The sequence below is a fragment of the Conger conger genome, chromosome 4 (assembly GCF_963514075.1).
Source record: "Conger conger chromosome 4, fConCon1.1, whole genome shotgun sequence".
Taxonomy (NCBI): Eukaryota; Metazoa; Chordata; class Actinopteri; order Anguilliformes; family Congridae; genus Conger; species Conger conger.
This window is the reverse complement of record NC_083763.1, coordinates 29,810,490-29,834,131: the sequence shown is the minus strand read 5'-3', so window position 1 is coordinate 29,834,131 and position 23,642 is coordinate 29,810,490. Positions and strand designations below refer to the sequence as shown.

Here is a 23,642-nt window from a genome sequence, read left to right as displayed (position 1 = left end):
GTGATTTTGCATAGTTTTTTTTTTTAATGTATTTTTTTTTTTTATAATTATGTATATTACAGGAAATAATCATTTACATTTGAGATACATATGTAAAAACATTGTTTTCAGAGAACTATGACCGCTGAACACAGATGTATCCTTCAGTCTTCCGCTGGTTGAGCGCAGTGATCCACATACCTTCTGAAGGTAGAGCTAGATGCACGTGTTCTGTTTTTGCCGAAGCGAAACAGTCTCCATGTGTGTATTGAAAATGCTACGGTTTCGTTAACAGGTGGAAAAATGCTGTGCTGTTTTATGCAAGCCTAACAAAATACGCCGTTGGAAATGTAATGTCATTAGCTAAATAACTTTTTATTTCACTTTTTTTTACCAATTTCTATTTAACCCATCCTAGTTACTAAGGAGCAGTGTACCCATTGGTTTCTGCCAATTCTGAGCTGATGGCACTGCTGGCTCCTCTCTGTGACTGGGGTAGGTGATGCAGGCATGCGTTTGGTTTTTTAAGATTCTTTTTACATACTCAATGACTGAGTTTTAATTTATTTGATAGTGTCCTGTTTACCTGGTCTGCTGCTAACCGATTGCCCTTCGGTGCTGGGGATTGTTACCCTGAGGCTGCTTGGCCAACGTGCATTTTACCCAAGGTATAAACCAATGTTCAGGGGTAAGTAGGGTTTGAGCAGTACCTTAAGTAATTTATGTACTAATGTGCCTTTTTGATTGTAGGTCTCCATCAGCTGCTGTTTTGCCTAGGTAGATTTTATATTCAATGTGTATGTATTTTATCTAGCCAGTTGTCTGGTATTTTTATTGTGAGCTTACTGGTGTACTGGTGACCCTTTTCTGATTGTTAATATTTCTTTTATTTCTTCGAAGTGGAACTGAGTGCTGGCTTGGTTGCGAGGCTAGACACCTTGGTGTGGTTCCCCTCACTGGTTGGTAGTGTTAAAAAGAGCACTAGGACACTTGTTTTTCACCTGTTTGCCATGGTAGCCATTTTGGAGTGAATACACGTGTGGTAGGAAAGTGGTTGCACCCCTGGACACACACTCAGCTAGCCTGCCTCCCCATTGCTGGCCTCAGTCCACTTTCCCCTTAGGGCCTTAGGAAGGGGAAGTTTAGGAAAATATTGTATTTTATATATTGATTAAATTTGTAATAAACCTTTTACCTCCTTTCACCTAGGTTTGGTTTATTTCCCATTCTTTCCACAGACCCTTTTAGTTATTAATTCAATAAATTTGCATTTCTTTTGGAATCACGTCTGTCTTTTTTCAGTTATCGAACTTGTGTAGCCTGTGTATCATCAAGGTATTACTCCAAGCCCCCCCTATATACTTCCTGGGGTGAAATTCCCTAGGTGGCGTAGTCGGATGAATGGTATTTTCTTTGTTTCTATCACCACCTCGCCACACTTGCAAAACCATTGAGGCCCTGGAGAGGAAGATCAGCAGCAACTTGCAAAGATAGTTAGGCCTACCCCGCGGTCTGAGCAATGCTGCTCTGTATGGTACCAGTAACATCCTGCAGCTCCTGATCAGTGACCTCGCTGAAGAGGTCAAGGTATCACAGTCACAGGAAGCACTCCAGTACAGAGAATCTAGGGATCCAAAAGTGGCATCTGCTGGTATCCAGGATCACACAGGAAATAGAGCACAGACAAATCTCTGGTGGTGGCTGAGTCATGGCTGAGGCATAAGCCACTAGTGGGGTCCGTAGCAACAGGGCATGCAGGCATAGGCCACTTCCTGGCAACTAGGGTCAACATCCAGGGCAAAGAGCGGGAACATCTTGTTCAGGAGGAAGTGCAGGCAGGCATGGAGGAGGTACGAGGCAGCAGGATGGCAAATCGTTGGCATTTATATAGTGCCTTTATCCAAAGGGCTATACAATTGATGCTTCTCATTCACCCTTTCATACACACACACACAAACGCCGATTGGCTGCCATGCAAGGTAGCAAGCAGCTCATCAGGAGCATTTAGGGGTTAGGGGGCTTGCTCAGGGACATTTTGACACACCCAGGGCGGGATCGAACCGGCAACCCTCCAGCTGCCAGATGATTGCTCTTACCGCCTGAGCCAATGTCGCCTCTGGTGGGGATAGTATAGCAAGGAGCATGGACTTGATAAGAAAGTGTGCTGCAACAAAAGACCACCTGGTCCAACATATAGCGAGCCGACTTCCATCGCATCAGGGTTGCCTGATGTTGAAAGACCCGAAACCCAATGACCCCAAGTTCCATCACTGATGATGCTTCCCAGCTCATCTGCAGGATATATCTTTAATCTTAATAAAATAATTCAACTAAAAATAGAAAAATACTGAATAGACTACAAAATTGTACAGTACAATGACACCTTAGTTTGTACATGATCAGCCTTTATCGCATCGTTGGTATCACCAGCAAGCATGTAAAGGGTGGAGGGACTCCAATGACCACGGTGCTTTGAATCAGACAAGCGGGGAACAAAGTGTTTTTCAAGCCCATTGAAAAAGGGTGTGGTCTATAGTGAGTGTTACCCAGAATTGCCACTTAAATATACAAATCATTTGCATTAATGACCAGGGGCCTCATTTATAAAACTGTGCTTAGGATTCACGTCAAAAGGTTGCGTAAGCATGAAACCTAGGACGTGCGTACGCAAAAAAATATTCTGATTTATAAAACAGTGCATACGCACGTCCCACGCCAGTTTTCCTTTATAAATCACTATCAACTCTAAATGTGGCGCAACTTTGCCAGCTTCATGTCCCACCCACAGTTGCCTATAAATAGGCAGTGAAACACCCCTAATGAATATGCATTTCACGAAGAGGACAATGGCAAACGCTGACAAGAAGGCCAAGAAAAGGGATTTCAGCCATTTGATTGCCTCTGAAAAGCTACAGGTGTGGGAATTACCCTGATTGATTGTAAATGACGAACAGTTCTGCACAACGAATGTGATGATGACGATGATAATAATAATAATAATAATAATAATAATAATAATAATAATAATAATAATAATACACGTTATTTGTCTAGCACCATTGGAAAAAAAAACATAATATATGAATATGATAACAATATATGAAACTTTGCTCGTATCTGCCGACTGACGCATTGTAAACGGCATCAGTGCAGCGCAATTTGTCCGACTGTTTACCATATTATTTATGAGAATACATTTAATAACATGAAGTATTGTTTAACAATTCGTCTACATATTTGAGGGATTATTTTACAACATCTCCGTTTATATTTATCATCCTAAATCATATTTTTTGGGCACTCCAGGGAGCATCAATCAAACAGCTGTTTGTTTATTTGTTGTGAGAGGCTTTTATCCATTTTTGCAAATTAACTCTTCGTATATGATACGTGAGAGGTAATATTTCATTACATTACATTACATTACATTGCATGGCATTTAGCAGACGCTCTTATCCAGAGCGACGTACAACAAAGTGCAAATTAAACACAAGAACAAGTGCAAAGAGGACCTGAGAGGACAGTATAGTTCCGAGTCCTAGTGTAAACATGCAGAAAATCAGAACCCTTTAAGAGTACAATCAACAACAATCAATTTCGATTTATTTTACACAGTGGTATCTGTTGTGTATCATTTTCGACTTCTCTCGTCGCCAAATGTTGTGTTGTACTTAGGAAGGGAGAGAACCCGTATAGCGAGATTTAACAATACAACACTTTCATAAGTATAACAGGGACGAACCACGTCCTTACAGCAGCCATACCCAGCCACGACTCCCGGCAAATCTTTATACCTTTTTACATCCTGTTTCACTTCCCGTTTTCCTGGTCTTACGTCACGAGCATTAAAGGCACAGTTTCTCATTTCTCCAGTTAATGTGCGTACGCATGGGTCAGAGTTTCCGTGGAGGACCGCACATTTTCCGGTCAAGTTCGTTTTTTATAAATGCCAAAGTTTGCTTAGAAAGTGGCGTACGCATTCTTTTGTGCCTACGCAACGTTTATAAATGAGGCCCCAGATGAACAGGTAGGGAATTCAAGCAGTTGTGCAGTCTGGGAAATGTGGATGGTATGATTAGGTGAACAGATGAACAGAGGTATCATCTGAAAGTCAGCACCCACTACAGTACAGCTCCCCGGTCATCATGCAGGGAAAGTGATTATTATTATTTATTTATTTTTTGGTGGTCCAGAGAAATTGCCTCCTGCTCATCCTCAAATGTACAAGCATTTGAGGATGAGCTTTTGCTGTGTTTCTGCCTCCACTACATGTCTATGCATGTTTCCAATGTGTGTGGAAAAAATACTTCCTAATATCTGTGCTGAATTCATCCTTTGATAATTTCCATTTATGCCTCCTCATTCTGTTTACCGATCTCACCCTAAAAAAATCTGCTATAGTTCACTTTGAAGCTTTTAAATTATCAATAAAATGTCCCTTTAGTCTCCCTTTGCAAAGCTTGAAGAGATTAAGCTTCTAAAGTGTTTCCTCATAATTGTTATCTTTTATACATGGAATCAATCTGGTTACCGTTCTTTGAACATTTTCAAGCGCCTCCATATCTTTCATTTAGTATGGTCCCCAGAACTACACAGTGGTCTGACAAGGGTATTGTATAAGGTGAGTATAACTTCCTTAGATTCATACTCTATACTCTTGACTAGGTATCCTATGACATCCTGTTCGCCTTTTTTTACTGCTACAGTACATTGGCTAGAACATGAAAGGCTTTGATCAACTATTACCTCCAAGTCCTTTTCATTTATAACATCTACAAATTCTTCCTCACCCAATTTTCAATTTATATATGTAACTGATGTCACTCATGATAATAGTCTTTCCTCCCCAACAATCCAAGAGCGTTGGATTCACACTACTGTCTAAAGCTTGCGTTCCATGAAACACTATTTCAAGACCCTCTTCATGTTCGCCAATGAGTTTAATGCAAATATCTTCACTAGGCATAAGATAAATGGTTAATTTCTGGAATTTGGCACATTAAAGGTACAATGGGTAATTTCAGAGTCCTAACAGTCAAGAGAGGAATTGCAGCAACAAACACAGCATGCACTGTTTTGGAAAGTTGACAGTGACACACGCGACAGAGCCTGCCGTCTTTTCGTAGTGTTCTAGTAAGAAAATGTTTGCCGACCAGGTGACTTTATGAAATGTTGACTTGAGTATGCTGCACAGCACTATTTATATTTTTTGTCTTTTTGAAGTTTTCACTTTAGCTAACCAACTATATTATGAGCAAGCAACTTATTTGGCTATCGAACTAGCTGGCTATATAACTAAGATATGATAGTGTACCACAAACGATGCAACTGAAAATTACAGTTTGAGCTAAACACGCATTATTCAACATGTAAAAAGAAAAAGGAACGTGTAGCTACCCAAATTGCACTCCAGACAAGCGATCACTGAAACTCTATATACTATTGCTTATTATCCAAGCAAAGAATACATATCTAGTTATAAAATGATACCAGTTAATTATTGGTCGTGTGGTGACCCAGGGGGTGAGAGAGGAAGAGAGAGCAAAAAATGGGTAAATCAAAAATGATTTCTCTCCTCGCCGGGCTCTCTCCGAGGTGCTGACCTATTAAATACGAACTAGGGAAATACATGTTGTTAATTATTCTCCCGAGCACTTGGCGTCGGCGCACGGGTCGTTCCACTCCCGTGGTGTACCGATCCCTGATCCGGCCGCCACATTTCCTCCCCCTCAGCTCCAAGCCCTCGGCGGGAGCGTCACAATAGAGGCCCTCGTCCATACGGGACAGGGCATCCGCATTTCCCTGGAGTCTCCCTGCTCGGTGTTCTACCTTGAACTTAAAACTTTGTAGTTCCAGGAACCACCGGGTCACCCTAGTGTTAGTGTCCTTACACCGGTACATCCATTTCACTGGGGCATGATCAGTTATGAGGATGAACTCTCGCCCCAGGAGGTAGTATTTCAGCTTACCGACCACCCATCTTATGGCCAGGCACTCCTTCTCCACCGTACTATAGTTATTTTCGTGTTTCAGCAGTTTCCTGCTGATATAGGTGATGGGGTGCTCCGTTGTGTCCTGGATTTGCGAGAGGACGGCACCGAGCCCGGTCTCTGAGGCGTCGGTCTGTAAAACAAATTGTTGTGAAAAGTTAAGAGGTGTTTCATTCCCCAGGGCAGCTCTCAGGTCCAGGAAGGCGCGGTTGGCATCTTGAGACCATTTCACTGTGTGCCGTTGGTCCTTCTTGGTCAGCTCGTGCAAAGGGGCCATTCTGGTCGCAAAGTCGGGAATAAACTGGCGATAGTACCCTACTAGGCTCAGGAACATGCAAACTTGCCTCTTTGTGGTGGCTCGTGGCCAGTGTGCGATCCCATCCACCTTCTGGCTCTGGGGCCGGACGCACCCTCGTCCCACGGTGTGGCCCAGATAGTCGGCCTCCTCCAGGCCCGGGTGACATTTAGCGGGGTTAGCTGTTAGGCCGGCCTCCCGGAGCGCCCCCAGCACGGCCTCCAGTCTCCCGAGGTGGCTCTCCCAATCGGCACTGTGGATGACAATATCGACGAGATAGGCGGCGGCATACTCCCTGTGGGGCCTCAGTAGGTTGTCCATGAGCCGTTGGAAGGTGGCGGGGGCTCCATGCACTCCAAAGGGTAGCACCCTATACTGGAACAGGCCGTCCGGGGTGGCAAAGGCCGTCTTCTCCCTCGCCTGCGGGGTCAGAGGTACCTGCCAGTACCCCCAGGTGAGGTCCATGGTGCTCATGTGGCGGGCAGGTCCCAGCCACTCGATCAGCTCGTCTACCCGGGGCATGGGGTAGGCGTCATACCGTGAGATTTCGCTCAGCCACCGGAAGTCATTACAAAACCGCCAACTTCCGTCCGGTTTTGGTACCAATACTACCGGGCTGGACCAGGCGCTTTGGGACTCCTCTATGATCCCCAGGTCCAGCATCCTCGCCACCTCCACCCGGATGGCCTGCCTTCTCGCCTCAGGGATCCGGTAGGGCCGCAGTCCCTGGCTCTGTGACGATGTCGTGTTGGACCCTCATAGTCCGGCCCTGGAGGTGGGAAAACACGTCACGGTGTTGGCTTACCATCTCCCGGAGGTCTTGTCGTTGCCTCAGCATCGACTTTAGGGTCTTGTTGAAACGTTCTACCAGCCCGTCTGTCTGGGGGTGGTAGATGGACGTCTTCACTTGTTTGACCTGGAGCAGGCGGCACATCTCCCTCATTACTTCCGACATGAAACACGAACCCTGGTCAGTCAGGACCTCTTCAGCGATCCCTACCCGGCTGAACAGTAGGAACAGCTCCTTCGCGATGCTCTTTCCTGTTGCAGCCCGTAAGGGTACGGCCTCCAGGTAGCGGGTGGTGTAGTCTACGACCACCAAGATGTAACGGTGACCTCGGCTAGACTTGGGTAGGGGCCCCACTATGTCCATGGTGATTCGGCAGAAGGGCACATCTATAATGGGGAGAGAGATTAGTGGATTGCGATACGTCACCCTGGGGCTATGCAGCTGACACTCCGCACACTGCCGGCAGTAGTCCTCCACGGCTCATTTGATGCCGGGCCAGAAAAACCGGGACAGGATCCGCTCGTACGTCTTCTCCCGTCCCAGGTGGGCCCCCAACAGGTGAGCACCTTGGAGGTGTGGGTCTGGGGTACCAGGAGTTCATCTATCTCTCCCTGGTTAACAGTACATGTTCGATATAGCAAGCCATGCTGCACTTGTATATGGGGAGGCCGGTCTACTCACCCCGCCTTGTGGGACGCCCTCAATGTAGGCAGCTGCTCTCCAGGCCTGGGCGAGGAGGGGGTCTTGCAGCTGGGCGGAGCCAAAATCCATTGGGGCCCTTTCTAACTCGGGTTGGAACTCTGAGAATCCGCCCCTGCTACCCCTTTCCGCCATCAGGGGTTGCTGTGGGTCCGGTCCCTCCGAGGCTGTATCCGTGCTCTCCATGGGGGGCTGCGTCGTCTGTCTTCTCCCCCCTGGGGGAGGGGTCTCCTCCTCATCACTCTCCCCAGCAGGGGCTACCCAAACCGGGTGTGGTTCCTGGTGGCCCTTTCGGCGGGGTCGGGGGGTCGGGACTGGCCTCTCAGGGGTCGGCCTCTCATTCCAGTAGCTGAGGAATAGAGGGCAGTCTCTTCCCAACCATATGTGGAGACCCAGGGGCTGAGAGAGGAAGAGAGAGCAAAAAATGGGTAAATCAAAAATCATTTTTATTAATTTTTTAAGTGACTTCAGGGCACATTTCAATAGTCCAAAACAAAAAACTGGCCTTGCTGGCCTTGGTGCTGACTCTCCTCGCCGGGCTCTCTCCAAGGTGCTGACCTATTAAATCCGAACTAGGGAAATTCACGTTGTTAATTATTCTCCCGAGCACTTGGCGTCGGCGCACGGGTCGTTCCACTCCCGTGGTGTACCGATCCCTGATCGGGCCGCCACAGTAGCAACAAGCAAATTAGCTATTAGTTAGCTTGCCGAATTTACAAATATCCACCTGAGGCACAACGCTTGTGCAACACTTGCTACTATGTTCGTATTGCCTCAGGTGCATATTTGTAAATTTGTCAAGTTAACTATGGCTAATTTGCTTGTTGCTACTGATAGCCAACTGGTATTGTTTTATAACTAGATATGTAGTCTTCTCTTGGATAATAAGCAATTTTATACAGAGTTTCAGTGATAGCTTGTCTGGAGTGCAATTTGGACAGCTACACACAAACAATTAGAATAAGTCCCCATGCCATTGGCTGTGGCAATTAGAACCAACTTTCAACCAATGAGTTTGAATTATTGTACAGCTGTGCAATGTTTTAGTACATAGTGACGGCCCATCAACTGTACAACAGGTGCATCTCAACACATTAGAATATCATGGAAAAGTTCATTTTCTTCCGTAATTTAATAAAAAAATTAAGCTTTCATATATTCTAGATTCATAACACATAAAGTAAAATATTTCAAGCCGTTTTTTGTTTTAATCTTGATGATTATGGCTTACAGCTCAATCTAGTATCTCAAAATATTAGAACATTACATAAAAAAAATTATGAGACAAAAATGTTGACCATCTGAAAAGTATGTTAATTTCTGCACTCAGTACTTGGTCGGGAATCATGGAGAAGACTGATGACTTGACAGTTGTTCAGAAGACACTCATTGACACCCTCCACAAGGAGGGTAAGCCAGAGAATGTCATTGCTGAAAGGGCTGGCTGTATCAAAGCATATTCATGGAAAGTTGACGGGAAGGGAATGGTGTGGTAGGCAAAGGTGCACAAACAGCAGGGATTGTCAAGCAAAGCCGATTCAAGAACTTGGGAGAGCTTCACAAGGACTGCACTTTGGCTGGAGTCAGTCCATCAAGAGCCACCACGCACGGAAGTGTCCAGGAAATGGGCTACAAGTGTCACATTCCTAGTGTCAAGCCACTCCTGAACCAGAGACAAAGTCAGAAGTGTCTTGCCTGGGCTAAGGAGAAAAAGAACTGGACCGTTGCTCAGTGGTCCAAAGTCCTCTTTTCAGATGAAAGTAAATTTTGTATTTCATTTGGAAATCAAGGTTCCAGAGTCTGGAGGAGGAGTGGAGAGGCACATACTTCAAGTTGCTTGAAGTCCAGTGTGAAGTTTCCACAGTCAGTGATGATTTGGAGTGCCATGTCATCTGCTGGTGTTGGTCCACTGTGTTATATCAAGTCCAGAGTCAACACAGCTGTCTACCAGGAGATTTTAGAGCACTTCATGCTTCCGTCTGCTGACAAACTTTATAGAGATGCTGATTTCCTTTTCCAGCAGGACTTGGCACCTGCCCACAGTGCCAAAACTACTAGTTGCTGACCATGATGACCATCAAGCCTTGTGCTTGATTGGCCAGCCAACTCGCCTGACCTGAACCCCATAAAGAATCTATGGGGTATTGTCAAGAGGAAGCTGAGAAACACCAGACCCAACAATACAGATTGCAAACTGGGCTTCCATAACACCTCAGCAGTGCTACAGGCTGATTGCCTCCATGCCACGGCACATTGAAGCAGTAATTCCTGCAAAAGGAGCCCTGACCAAGTATTGAGTGCATAAATGAACATACTTTTCAGAAGGTCAACATTTGATGTCATATTCTAATATTTTGAGATATTGATATTTATTTTCATGAGCCGTAATCATCAAGATTAAAACAAAAAAAGGCTTGAAATGTTTCATTTTATGTTTAATGAATCTATAATATATGAAAGTTTCACTTTTTGAATTAAATTACGGAAAAAAAACTTTTACATGATATTCTTTTACCATAATATTTTGAGATGCACCTGTATATTTTCAAACCAGAATTTAAGGACGATGAAGACAGAGGGTGAGTCAATATGTCAGTGAGCCTTTTTCAATGATAGGAAGGGATTTACAATGGTCTTGTAACAATGTTTTAACACAAAAATCTTGCATATTGTCCCTTTATTAGGAAGATGGAACCTCTCTTACTGGATCGATCTTCCGAATAATTTTATACCCCTCTATATAATATTCATCCCCATTTCATCCCCAAGCCATGTCTCTGTAATCAGTAGTATGTCTCAATAACAGCCTCAAGTTCCAAGTAGTATTTATACTTCTAGCATTTAAACAAAGGCATTTCAGACTGTTGTTCCTGCACTCTCCCGTTCCCTCACTCCCAAGCCACCATCACTAAAATGTTGCTTTAAAAATATTTTATCAGTGTTCTCACCATTATATGTAGCCTTGGCCGCTTCAGTCTGGGCAGTCTCTGCCTCCCTACCCATTTCACTCTCGATCCTCCCTGCCCCCTCCTCTCAGTCCCTAGTTTAAATAATCCTGTTGTAAGCTTATGTGAAGAAAAAAGAAGCAAACAATACAATGCTGTAACAAACTTTATTTGTTCTGTGCAGTTTTACAAGAAAGTATCACGACAGTAAAATACCTGACCTTCATTTTACAAAGCCTACAACTTCATTGGGATGTTCACTATTTGCTATCTCATACAATTGCACATGTGACAAGAGCAGAATATTGCAGAATGTGATGGATACAAGCAAAACACTTTATTAAAATAAATACACTTTGTGTTACTTGATATTTGTGATTTCCTTTTATATGAATGGTAACATTGAAAACTTATCACAACTAGACGACACTAAATACACATGCACATAATACAGGGTTATTTTAACATGAAGGAATGGGTGTATCTGCAAATTTCTCACCCTTGAACTTGCCCAGGAGTAAAGTATCTTTCCTCCCATAGACAGTACATAGTACTAATAATAATAACTTTGTGGAAGCAAACTTCTTCATATTATTTTTGGCACTGGACATGCCATTCCAACTTTATAATATTTATCTTGGGTGAGAGTAGATTGCTTGTGTAAAGCCTTATTTTGAGTGTACAATAAATGGCTGAGATATTCAACACATAATTGTAATGGTCATAATGGTAAACTTTACATTCTATTTTTATTCTAATTTTATTAAAATTTGACTTAATTTTAATAGAAATAATTTATTAATTAATCAAAGTTTTATTCATTCCTCAACATTTATTTTCTGATTCTAGAATAATGTATTCTACTAGTCTGTTTACAAACTAGGACTATTCTGCCATTCCAACAACTGCTGTAATCTGAAGATCGAATGTCTAAAACTGTGTGATCTCATATTTTCCGTGTTCAGTCAAACTCAGAGTAGATTTTTTGACATCTTTCTTAAGTTGCCGATCTTCTCCTTCCTCCAAGATTGACACCAACGTAGAGATTGTACTGTTTGGGTCCAGTAATTTAACAAGGGGAACATTGACTCCTGTCTCTTGGAACATGAGGTTCTGCAGAGTCATGGACACCATGGAGTCGACACCCAGAGCAGAGAGTGTAGTACCATCACTCAGCTCTTGAAGGTCTACATTGCAAGTCTCGCTGATCATGGTCCTGACATATTCCCCTGGTGAGGAGGGTGAAGTTGACAGTTGTACACTAGGTTCTGTTAGGCTGATGTTTCTCAGTTCTTCATCTACCAAATCTGACAGACGCATTTTGAGGGATGTGTTTTGAGACAGCACATGCTTCCGAAGGTTTGTGAAGCTGAACTTGCACACAACCTGTTGGGCATTGTTTTGCAATAAACATTGCTCCAGGCCTTCATGAATTTCTGCTACTTGCATCACTGTCATTCCCTTAGTCTCCAAAAATCTCTGTAAAGATTCCTTGTTCAATAGGAGGCCGAGGTTCAAAGCCCCCCAGTTAATGGACTGTGCAGCCAGTCCAAGCCTCCTCCGATAATGACAAAACATGTCCAGGAACGAATTGGCAGCGGCATAGTTTGTTTGAGTGGCATTGCCAATGAAAGAGGTGATGGAAGAGTAGCACACAAAGTAGTCAAGTTTGCAGTGCTTTGTTGCATGATGGAGATTCATAGCACCATTAACCTTTGGCTTGAACACTTTTTCATAGTGTGATTTGTCAAGAGTTTCAAGTAGACCATCATGCAGGATGACTGCACTGTGGAATACTCCTCTGATTGGACAAGAAGGAAACATCTGTCCAATTGCAGTGACTGCCTTCACAACCTGTTCTGAAACTGACACATCACACTGTATGCTGATGATTGACACTCCATACCGATTCTGCAGGTCGGATATCTCATGTTGCAAATGAGACGAAGACCTTCTGCTGAAAATGGCAATGCACCCACCTCCTCTTTGAGCAATGAACTTCACTGTTTCAAACCCCAGCCCAGAAAGACCCCCTGTCACAATGTAAACAGATTTCTGCTGAAAAGGTTGTTTTGGCTTCTCTTGTATTGGAAGGTTGGAGACCTTGTTTCCATCAAGTACAACTACAGAAGTGGTGTCTGAGCTCAAGTAGGATTTTGATTCCTGAACAGACAGGCACTCAATGCTTCCTGAAGTCATTGTTTGAAAGATGGTGTTTTTCAGTACTGGAATATAATTCAATCGCATTGATTTTAGCCAGCTGTAGATTGATCTTTTTTGCTTCTTTAGACATGCTTTCTGGAAAAGATTAGCCACCTGAACGATCTGAACACAGACATTTTCACTGTCAGATCTAAACATGTTTTGCAAAAGAATAGGTGGCATCTGGTTATCATGCACTAATACAATGTTTCTGACTGTAGAAACACTGCAAGCTTTAGCAACCAATGATGCATCAAATGGAGGCAAAAGGACAAATGCATCACACCTGTTCATGTTTTGTAGCAGTCCACTAAATTGGGTGCATACAATGGCATTCCACCCTGATTGATTTGCAGTAAACATTAGCACCTGCATCAGATTTGAATCGGGTTCAAGAGAAATAATGCCCAACTTGTTCTTTTGTCTTACTTTTGGAAGGACATGATGCAAGATTTCCCATGCAAGAACAAAGAAGGAAACGCATGGTACTTCCTTGAGAAATGGCAGCTTCTTTGTTCTATAGCATGCAGTTTCTGGAATCACAACCTTTGAGGACGCAGTAATAGGGTAACATGAAACAACATGATCTCCCACTTTCAGTTTTCCCACATCCCTCCCCACAGCCGTAACAGTACCACTGAAGTCAAGTGCCAGAAGATTGTGGCTTTGGGATGTGTCTTTGTTCCAGTACATGGTCTGGCCATATATCTGAGCAGAAACACTGACAGGGAAGTAATCTGATGAATGAACACAGATTTTATTAAGTTGAACCTCAATATTTTGCTCACAGATTTGTTCTCCAGGCTCATTACAGGGAATTGCAGACAAGCTTGTCATTTTGTAAGGGTCAGCAGTCTGCAGGATGACATGTTCAGCTCCTGAATAGAAGACATCCCTCTCAGGACTCTCAGTGGTCTTAATGGGAGTGCGAGTGATTGCACTTGAATGAATCTGACCTTGGCTTATTGTTAGCTCTGGGTACTTGGTGGCTGGGTAGGAACATACAACTTGAGCCAACAACCTGATATCCTCACTTGTCATAGATGCAAGATCAATTAGCTGGAATGAGAAACCTGAAATTTCAGCTGCGCAGGCTCGAGTCATGCCAGAAATGACAAAACCTGGACTGATATGGTCTACTGTCCCCTCTGCTGATCTGTAGGTTATAATTCTCATACTGCTTGTGTATTTGGCAGCTTTCAGTGCAAGAACAATTTCACGGAAAAGCTCACAGCAGTCGACCAGGTGATCCAGGACCATTTCTGTTTTCAAATGGCTGAGATCTTGAATACCACACATGAACAAAACCTCTTTGAAATTGTTCCTGTTGCCATCAGGAACACTTAATTCCGTAAAAAATTCTCTGACTTTGGAGGAGGATAGTTTTCCCCATTCCTTGAACCGGACAAAAGTAGAACTTGAGTGAAGATACTGCTGTAGCAATTCACCAACCCCTAACTGATCAGCAAAAACTAAAGATTTTGGTTTGTGGAAGAGGCTGGCATCCTCAGAAGTGGCATGCAGTTCATTGTGAAAGAAGAAATCTTTTGCAACACGAGAACCGCCTCCCAATAATGTGATCTTCACATGTCTTAGTTCAACCAAAACATGACCCTCTTTGTCTGTGAAGCAGCCACATACTTCAATTCCATCAGATGTCTCTCTTGCTGTTCTCAGATATATGACCATTTCATTCTGCAGGGGGCCAGACACTGTGACACAGCCTATACCAGATGGGAACCCAGGCCTTGATGCAAATCTATTCCCGGCTACAACAGCCGTCATCTGCAGAAAGTGATCCAGTACTACTGGGTGAACATAGTAGTCATGCAGCTGCCTCATCATTTCATCTGGAACCCTGAAGGTTGAAATAGCCTCCTTGAACTCCTCGCCATAGTACACGTCTCCCAGCTGTCGGAAGACTGAACCATACTGAAATCCTGCCTGAGAGAGGGCAGTGTAAGCCTGCTCCGCCGTCATAAGTGATTGGCATCTTTTGAAGACAAAATCCAAGGAGATGTTCCTTTCTTCAGGAGCCACTGATCCATTTGTCCATTCAATGGCACCAGAGGCATAGGTAGCTGACTGAGAATGTATTTTAAATTCTGCTGTTTTCTCTGATGGTTCAAGCTGTACTTTCATTTGGGGGGAGTTCTCACTGAGTATGAATGGATTTTGGAAACTGATACAGAGCTGCAGTGAGCAAAGAGGCATATTTGACTTCATACTGGCTATGAAGGATGCTAGAGCCAATTCAACATACAAAGCACCAGGGACAAGAGCAACACCATTGTTTTTGTGTTCACTCATGTACTTTGTTGCATCTGAGGAAAGATTACAGGTGAACTCTGTGCTGCTCTGTTTTATAGGCCTTATAACTGGGTGAAGGGTCCAAGATGTTGTCTCATTGCCCTGCCTTACTGCTTCAAAGTACACGTCCTTCTTTACACAATCAAATTGATACCTCGGGATGGGTCTTGGTGGTACTTCATGTCCATTGTAGAGGCGTTCCCAGTTTACATTCACCCCCATCTCAAAGAGCTTAGACACAGCAGTGAACAGTGTCTCGTGATCTTTATCTGGCTGTACAGAAGGGAACACAGAGATGTCATTCCCCAATGTCTCCATGATGTTCCTCTGCAGGGCCCGTCTTGGACCTATCTCTAGAAAGACTATGTTCTTCTTGTTATTGGCTGCTGATCTCAATGCTTGTTCAAATGCAACTGGCTCACGGATATTCCTGGCCCAATATCTCCCTGAGCTAAAATCCCCTTGAGAACACATCTCTCCAGTCACAGTTGAAAACAGTTCTGCCTCCATTTCATTCTCTTGCAAGGATCCTATGCTGCTCTGTATTTGGTCCAGGATGGGATCCATCATATGACTATGGTAAGCAGCAGGGACATCTAAAATGTGGAGAAACAAACTGTTCTTGAAGGAGGTCTTCAACTTATGGTGAAGAGAGTCAACTGCATCTGCCTCACCTGATAGGGTACAAGACTGAGGGCTGTTGAAGGCAGCTAAGCAGACCTTCCCTGAGTAAGCAGGCAGAAGCGTTACGATTTCCGATACCGCTATCTTACTGACAACAAGCATCTTCCCCCCTGTGACCTTGCTCTGCAACATACTGCGGAAATGGATCACCTTTACTGCATCCTCAAGAGACAGCAGACCAGAGCAATGGGCAGCGGCAACCTCTCCTACAGAGTGCCCCAGAACGGCATCAGGTCTAATACCCCAGTGTTTTAGAAGGCTGAAAATGGCAACCTGGATAGCAAAGAGAAGGGGTTGGGCAACATCTGGTTTTGAATAATCATCATTTTCCAGTTCTTTCAAAATGTTAGTGCTTTTGTAATTCAGGAACAAGTTTGCAACCTCCTTCATCTTTTCAATGAAAATGGGCTGCTCTTTCAACAATTCCTCACACATGCCTCTGTAGATCACACCATTTCCACAGAACACAAACACTGACTTTAAGCCTGATTTTATTGGCACAATGCTTTTGGTTAGTGCTAATCTAAGTTGCTCCTGTAAGTCACTGAGAGAGGATATCAGAAACGCTTTTCTGTATTTGTGCTTTAGGTGGCTTCTCCGACATGCTGATGTATATGCCAGAGATTTTAAATCTACTGCATTGTTTGTGGCCAGTTCTTGATGTGTGTCTGTAATTGTCATTCCAATTGACTTTTCAGAGGCTGCAGACAACACAAACAGTTTTGTGTTGTCTGCATCCTGAATGCAGGATCTAGAACTGTCCATCCGCCTGTACTCTCTGACAATGGCATGTGCATTGGTCCCTCCAAACCCAAAGTTATTGATACCTGCAGCCCTTCCTGCTGGGCCAGTCTTTTCCCACTTCTCTACTCTAGTGGGAATTTTCAGATTCAAAGATTTAGCATCAATACTGGCACTGTCCTCAGAGTAGGATAGTGAGGGAACAATAGTTTCATGGTGCATCATCAGAAGCACCTTGATGAGTCCTGCCATTCCAGCTGCAGATTCAGTGTGTCCAACGTTACCTTTCACAGAGCCGATGCAGAGTGCTTCTCCTGGATGTCTGGCTTCAGCAACAGCTCTGGAGATGCTACCTGCTTCTGTTGGATCCCCTACAGGGGTTCCAGTCCCATGAGCCTCTATGTACTGGATATGTGATGGATCAAACCCAGCAGAGTAAATTCTGTGGAGCAGGTCCTCCTGCTGGGCCATGGATGGCCTGGTGATTGGAGTGACAGTACGGCCATCTTGATTGACAGCAGTTTTGCTTATGATGCCCCACACATGATCAAAGTCCCGTAGAGCCTGTCCAGGACAATACAGGAAAGACTTCCATGAGGTCATACAGGAATTTGATGGTGGTGCCACCACAGGCTCCTTTAATAGAGGCATGTGAATGTTTATGATCACAAGAGAATCCCACAAAGCCAATAGAAAAAACAAAATTCTCTAATTTTCTAATTTTCTAGTCTGCAACACATAATTACCCTTAGGTAATTATAAATTATAAATTGCTGCTGATGTATCCAATTCAGTTACAACACTTCTAAATGTAATTTGCTAAATCTGCTTACTGCACTATAACTCAAAAGTTATTATTTCTGCCAAAATGAATTCAAAAGAGGTGGAAGTTGTTTATCTTTAAGGTTTCCTGACAAACGCTAGATAGCTAGATAGATAGATAGATAGATAGATAGATAGATAGATAGATAGACGTTGAAAAAAGTGGGTTTTCAACAGTTTTTTTAAATGCGTAATGGGCGGTTATTCCCAGAGGGTAGGTGCACAGACACTAAAAGCATGATCACCCTTGGTAACTAACTGCCCTAGTTGGCGTAATTAGTACAGTAATATAACTGCGCATTACAAAGCTTATTTCATTACATTTAGTAAATTTTTTTAAGGTTCCTGTCAAATGCACATGTGTGTATGTGTGTTGGGGCCTGATTATTGTGTCCATAGAGGACTTTTTATTTTGGACCTAGTCACTGTGCTTTGAGTACATACACTGTCATTCTCTATAATCTCTATAATCTCTTGATAGGTTGAGACATCTACATCCTATTTTATTGTTGCGTTCATATGTCAATAAAAATATAAACGGCAACGTAATAAAACTGGTAATGGCAGATTGTTAAAAAGACTGTCCACTAGCAAGAATAGCAGTTTAGATGCTTATCAGACTCTTAGGGTAATAAAACTCCAGCTTCCCCCTGGAAACGCCTTACCTTTTTCAGAGGTTTGAGCAGGACAATCCCACAGCCTTCCCCTCTTCCATAGCCATCTGCTTTGTTGGAGAAAGGTTTGCTGGAGCCATCAGGTGAGATCATTTTGGCCTTGCTAAGAGCGACAAAGACCCGTGGCTCAAGGATACAGCTGACTCCACCGCAAACAGCCATCTCACAGTCTCCTAGGGAAAGCAAGAAGAATAATTCAATAACCAAAATGTCTTGAACTGCAGTCACATTATCTCAAAAATATTCAGAAAGTTTAGTGTTGATTTTGCTTGCTACTACAAAAAAAAAAAAGTATATTTTAATTAAATAAATTGTCAACTGAACAAGAATTCAATCAAGGTACTGATTTGCTGTTGTCATTAAAGATCCCATATGTCCTGGTCAAATTCACACAAAAATAGCTCTCCATAGTCATCCACATAATCAAGTCTAAACAAGATGACACATCTACACATGACACCAATGCTTGCAGAGATAATCATAATAAAGGGACAAGGCTCTACTGCTTGTTTCAATATGTACTATACAAGTAAAACCTGAGCTCAAATAGTATTTGTTTTGGCTCTAAATACTTTTTTGCATTCGATTAAGCTTACCTGGTGTATTGTAAGTGAAATAATCCCAAAAGTGTAAGCCCTGTCCATTTACACCATAGAATGATATTTTAATCCAAACAAGTACTATTTGAACCTGATATAAGTAACAGAGAGATCAATTAAACTAAGAAAAATATTTTAAAAATAAAACAAAACTGTACATAACATGCAGCCTTACCTTGTCTAACTGCATGGGCAGCATAGTGAAGAGCCACTAGAGAGGATGAGCAGGCACTGTCGATAGCCAATGAGGGGCCAGTGAAGTTGAAGGCGTAGGAGATCCTGTTGGCAGCTATGCTCATGGCTGTTCCTGTGCCGTTGTAGTGGGTAATGGTGGTTGGGCTGTTGTTCAGAAGTGTCTCATAGTCCCTGTTCATGAGTCCTAAAATCAGGATTTCAATTGTACAATTCAAAAGTATGCTGCGAAGCATGGCTTCACTGGACCATGAAAACGTTAAATGTATTTAAAAGTTGGCTATGGGGCTGGCAATCTTAAACAACTCCATTCAGACAATGATAGCCACCATTAGGTTTTCCTGACCAATGTATGCCCCTGAAGGAAAATCTATTTTTATCTCACTGGAAAATGAGTAGTTTGTACCAATGAAAACCCCAGTTCTGGTTCCACTGGCCTTCTCCATGGGTATCCCAGCATTCTCCAGGGCTCTGTAGGTGCACTCCAGCAGGAGCTTCTGCTGGGGATCCATGAAGTCAGCCTCTGCCTCAGTGATTCCAAAGAACTTGTGGTCAAACTCGTTCAACCTGAGGATTAAATCATTTATTGTTTAGTGCTTTCATTACACTGCTTTGAGTTTCCGTGAGATACACATTCCCCTCCAAATGTCATTGAATGTCTACTCTTAGTTATAGCCTTGGGTTTTGCCAGTGAAGATACAATCTGAAAAAAATTTTTTTAAAAAAAGAAAAGATGAACGAACAGGAAGAGAGCTGTCTTTGGGAGAAAAGCAAGCCATTTTGAAGCTTGAAAAAAAAAAGCTAATCCATTGCACAAGCATTGGGGATAACTTGGAATATCCTGAAAAAGAAAGAAACTGCTGGCATACTGAACAACAGACATGGAAGAGGTCGACCAAGGAAAACAGCAGCTGTTGATGACAAACCCATTGTGAGAGCTGTGAAAAACCCCCAAAAAATCTGTCAGTGACATCACAAAAAATAAATCAGGGCAGGGGTTCAGATATCTCAATCAACTGTTTGAAGAAGACTGAGAGAGCAGCAATATAGCTGAACCCAAAGATACAAACCACTCATCAGTAGTAAGAATCGGAAGGTGAGATTACAATTTGCAGAAGTACAGAGATGAGCCACAAAAGTTTTATGGACTGATGAGACTAAGATTAACCTCTACCAAAGTGATGGAAAGGCCAAAGTGTGGAAAAAGAAGGGACCATGAGCCATCTGTGAAGCACGGTGGAGGAAGTGTCAGAACTTGGGCTTGATGATGTAACTCATGATGGTAGCAGGATGAATTCAGAAGTCTACAAAAACATTCTGTCTGCCAACATACAGAGAAATGCACCCAAACTAATTGGAAGGAACCAAAAACATACTGCCAATACAACAAAGGACAAAAATTGGAAGGTTTTTGTTTGGCCAAGTCAATCACCATACCTTAACCAAATTGAGCATGCATTCCATCCTCCCCCCCAAAACAACTGAAATAGGCTGCAGCAGGGGTGGTTCTAGGATTTTTTTACTGGGGTGGCCAAGGGTTGTCTGGGGGTGGCCACCATATCTCCTGGCTTCACGTGAATCATTTTTGGGGTTATTTATGTGTTTATTGTTTCATGTGCAAAAGTCTATGAAGCATTACTAGTCTACTAAGACTAAACATAAATGAATAGGCTATAGTGCTATACATGAGATATTGTTATCATAACACAATTACATATTTATGGACCAAAAGAAAAACAAAGTGTTTGGTCATATTTAAGGGCATTAAAGTAATGGACTGTATTCGGCAGAAGAAACTACATGGTGTAGAGCAATCCCTGCCATGGCACATCAACATAATACAAATATTTACAGACTTGTTTCAATCTGAGAATAATACCATGAAGTGACTGGATAAGTAACACATGCATCAGAGCTGGTGAGAATGTGATTTTGAACAAAGAATGTGTATTATCATCATGATGTACATGAGATTTATTACAATAAATAAGGCTCTGACCTATAACTAAGCCTGTTCAAGAATTTGTGGTCATGGATGTCTAACAAATTAGCTTAATATGATTAAAAGGATTCATTAAATTAATTAAAATGATGATAATACACATTGTTGCTTTTTCCAAAATCACATTCTCACCAGCTCTGATGCATATTACTAATCCAGTCACTTCAGTTAGTCTTCTTCTGAATTAATACAGAGAACATAAACTCGACATAAAGAAAGACACTCAAAATAACAAAAGGCAAATTATCTCAATTTAAATTAAATCTTTTAAAACAACAGACGGGTCAGACACAGGGATGTCACAATGTGACATGAGAAGAATGTTTACATGTAACAGCCCTTTTGGAAACTATATGAATGGATTGTTGTCTTGCATCAATCAACGTGTCAAATTGTCTAAATATTATAAGAATGTACCAGCACCTACACAGAGGGTACAATATTATTATGTAAATGTAAATTATTTCAAACCATCCGTTACAAAGTTACATGAGCTAACTAAATAGATAAGTTAGCAGTTTGCCTATATAGATATAGCTGATTTAGCTAGTAGTACAGAAGGGGCCATATTATATTAAAGAAACACAGGATTCAAGTGATTTATTTCTTGTTGTGACTCACGTTCGTTAGCTAGCTAGTAACTAGTCCTCAATTTAGTCAGCTAGTTTGATGTTATTTAATGATGACATTTAAATGATATTTCAACCGTAACGTTACCATTCAACATATTCAATATTTCAACCTGTCACACAGACAAGAGCAAAATGAAGTATAGAGGCTTATAAACTGCACCACATAAGCTTGCAAGCTGTGCTGTCACGTGTTGGTGATTCAGACTTTTTACCGCACATTTGGTAGTCTTGCAAGCGGAAAAGACGGTGTCTTCCTAGAAACAGATTGACTGATAAAACAGCCAGTAACGTGCGAATCAAATTGGTGCTCCTGATACGTGCGCTTTTCATGCACATTTGGAAGGCAGTAAAACGGGAAAGACGGTGTGTTGGTAAAAACAATATCTTGGCAACGTTATAGCCAACTGACTATTTGCGGGGTGGCACTGGGGTGGCCAATCAGATTTTAGGGGTGGCACTGGCCACCCCAGCCACCCCTTTAGAACCGCCCTTGCGGCTGCAGTGAAAGCATCAAAAAAGAAGAATGGTGATGTCAGTGGGTCCCAGGATTGATATAACTACATGATATATAGTTATTGCAGGGATTGCAGGGATATGATACCAAATATTAAGTGTTATTTACTTTCATTTGCTGAAATACTCTGTTCCAATACTTTTGCTCACCTAAAAATGTGGTTGTCTGATACCGAAGGTGCTATGTTCTAAGTAGTTTAACACATCTAGGTGTAAATACCAGGAAATAAATGCTTCTCTCGTGTTCATTTTTTTATCTCAACCCAAAATATATTAAGTGTATTGTAAAAACAAAGGAATTGGCCTTGCTGTTCCAATACTTTTGGAGAGGACTGTATTAAGATTCTGTTAACTTGCGGCGACTGTATAATGAAACATTTATTTCCATCAGAAAATCTCCAAGAGCGCACTGAATGGACAATTGAAGATACCTTGGAGAATTATGTTTTTGGTTGTTCCAGTTGCATGAATTTCATAAATATGTGTTGCAAAATATTCAGGTAAATGTAGGAAACATGTAGCTTACCCATCAATTAGGGCTGCTTTGGCAGTCTGTGTTTTCCCAGCTTTTCTGTTATCTGAATCATACCAGAATGCTGGGTCAAAACGGTCATCTGGAATTTGCACTGCACAGTTCTTTCCCTCCAACAGAATCTTCCAGAAATTTTGAAGTCCTTCACCTGGCATATAGAGGTAATGTTTACTTCCACTATACATTTGTTTTCTATGCCATTAAAGAAAGCAATTAGTTTTAATTAGGCAATTCATTCACATAAAATTTGCATTTAAAAAAACATTCTTGACTAAGCAACTTAAAATAAAAATAAAAGGTTTACTGCAAAATGAACCATTATGCTGTTAGTCTGCTCACATATACTAAAGCCAGTGCTAAAAATAGAAAAATGTTTACATTTGGTGGTGTTGGTGTATTTCATAAGAGCAAGAAATAAACTCAATAAGTGCCTTAACGTTTTCATAAATATTTATTTTATGAATATATATATATATATCTATTATACTTTCATTGATAGTAAACCACTGAGAAATCAAATCACAGCAATAGCTGAACTTTTAAAAAATCTGATTTTTGTATTATCCCTTTTTTGAACATACATTAGAGTTACCTGTAGGATATTGTATATACTATACAGTATAATGTCTGTACAGTACAGTACACTGAAAACAATAAGAGAAATAAATACAGTGAAAGTACAGTGAAATAAATCTTTACAATTTTCCCCAAAAAAGGCCGCCTATATTTACAACTTTTTGAAAGGCAGACACCTCACCTCCAGGGAAATTGCAACCAATGCCCACGACAGCAATCTCTTCATCTGAGTCTGCCATATTCTGCCTTCACTCCTTTGCAAAATGAAAGTATAAAAATCATATCTAACACAACCCAAAGCATGCAACATAAATCAAAACTAATGTGTAGATCGACAATATCGGTTCCAGCAATAAACCAAAATACACCAATTGGGCATTCGAGAAAGAAAATATTAATTTAAATAATATAAATAAAAACAATTTATATAAAAGCATCCATAACGATGCATGCTGATATGATGCT

The 23,642-nt window shown here is 42.0% G+C and overlaps 1 protein-coding gene across 1 annotated transcript; it reads right to left on the bottom strand.

Moving 5' to 3' along the window:
- Positions 1-1,479: 1,479 nt before the first annotated feature.
- LOC133126588 (uncharacterized) lies at positions 1,480-23,416 on the bottom strand. The gene is made up of 11 exons (XM_061238932.1): positions 23,359-23,416; positions 22,596-22,749; positions 19,329-19,489; positions 18,906-19,109; positions 18,123-18,304; positions 11,705-17,199; positions 7,736-8,102; positions 7,581-7,635; positions 7,070-7,440; positions 5,675-6,996; positions 1,480-1,552 (listed from the first exon to the last, which is right to left on the bottom strand). Exons 1-11 carry the CDS (start codon positions 23,414-23,416, stop codon positions 1,480-1,482), a joined length of 8,442 nt encoding a protein of 2,813 aa, XP_061094916.1.
- Between the last annotated feature and the right edge of the window lie 226 nt (positions 23,417-23,642).

Excerpts from the sequence above, each read along its gene's own strand:
- LOC133126588 (XM_061238932.1), bottom strand. The coding sequence starts at position 23,416 with ATGGCAGACTCAGATGAAGAGATTGCTGTCGTGGGCATTGGTTGCAAT. Across the intron at positions 22,750-23,358 it reads TGGTTGCAATTTCCCTGGAG|GTGAAGGACTTCAAAATTTC; the intron begins GTGAGGTGTCTG and ends TCTATATGCCAG. Across the intron at positions 1,553-5,674 it reads GGCGGCCGGATCAGGGATCG|CGAGGTCACTGATCAGGAGC; the intron begins GTACACCACGGG and ends TGACCTCTTCAG.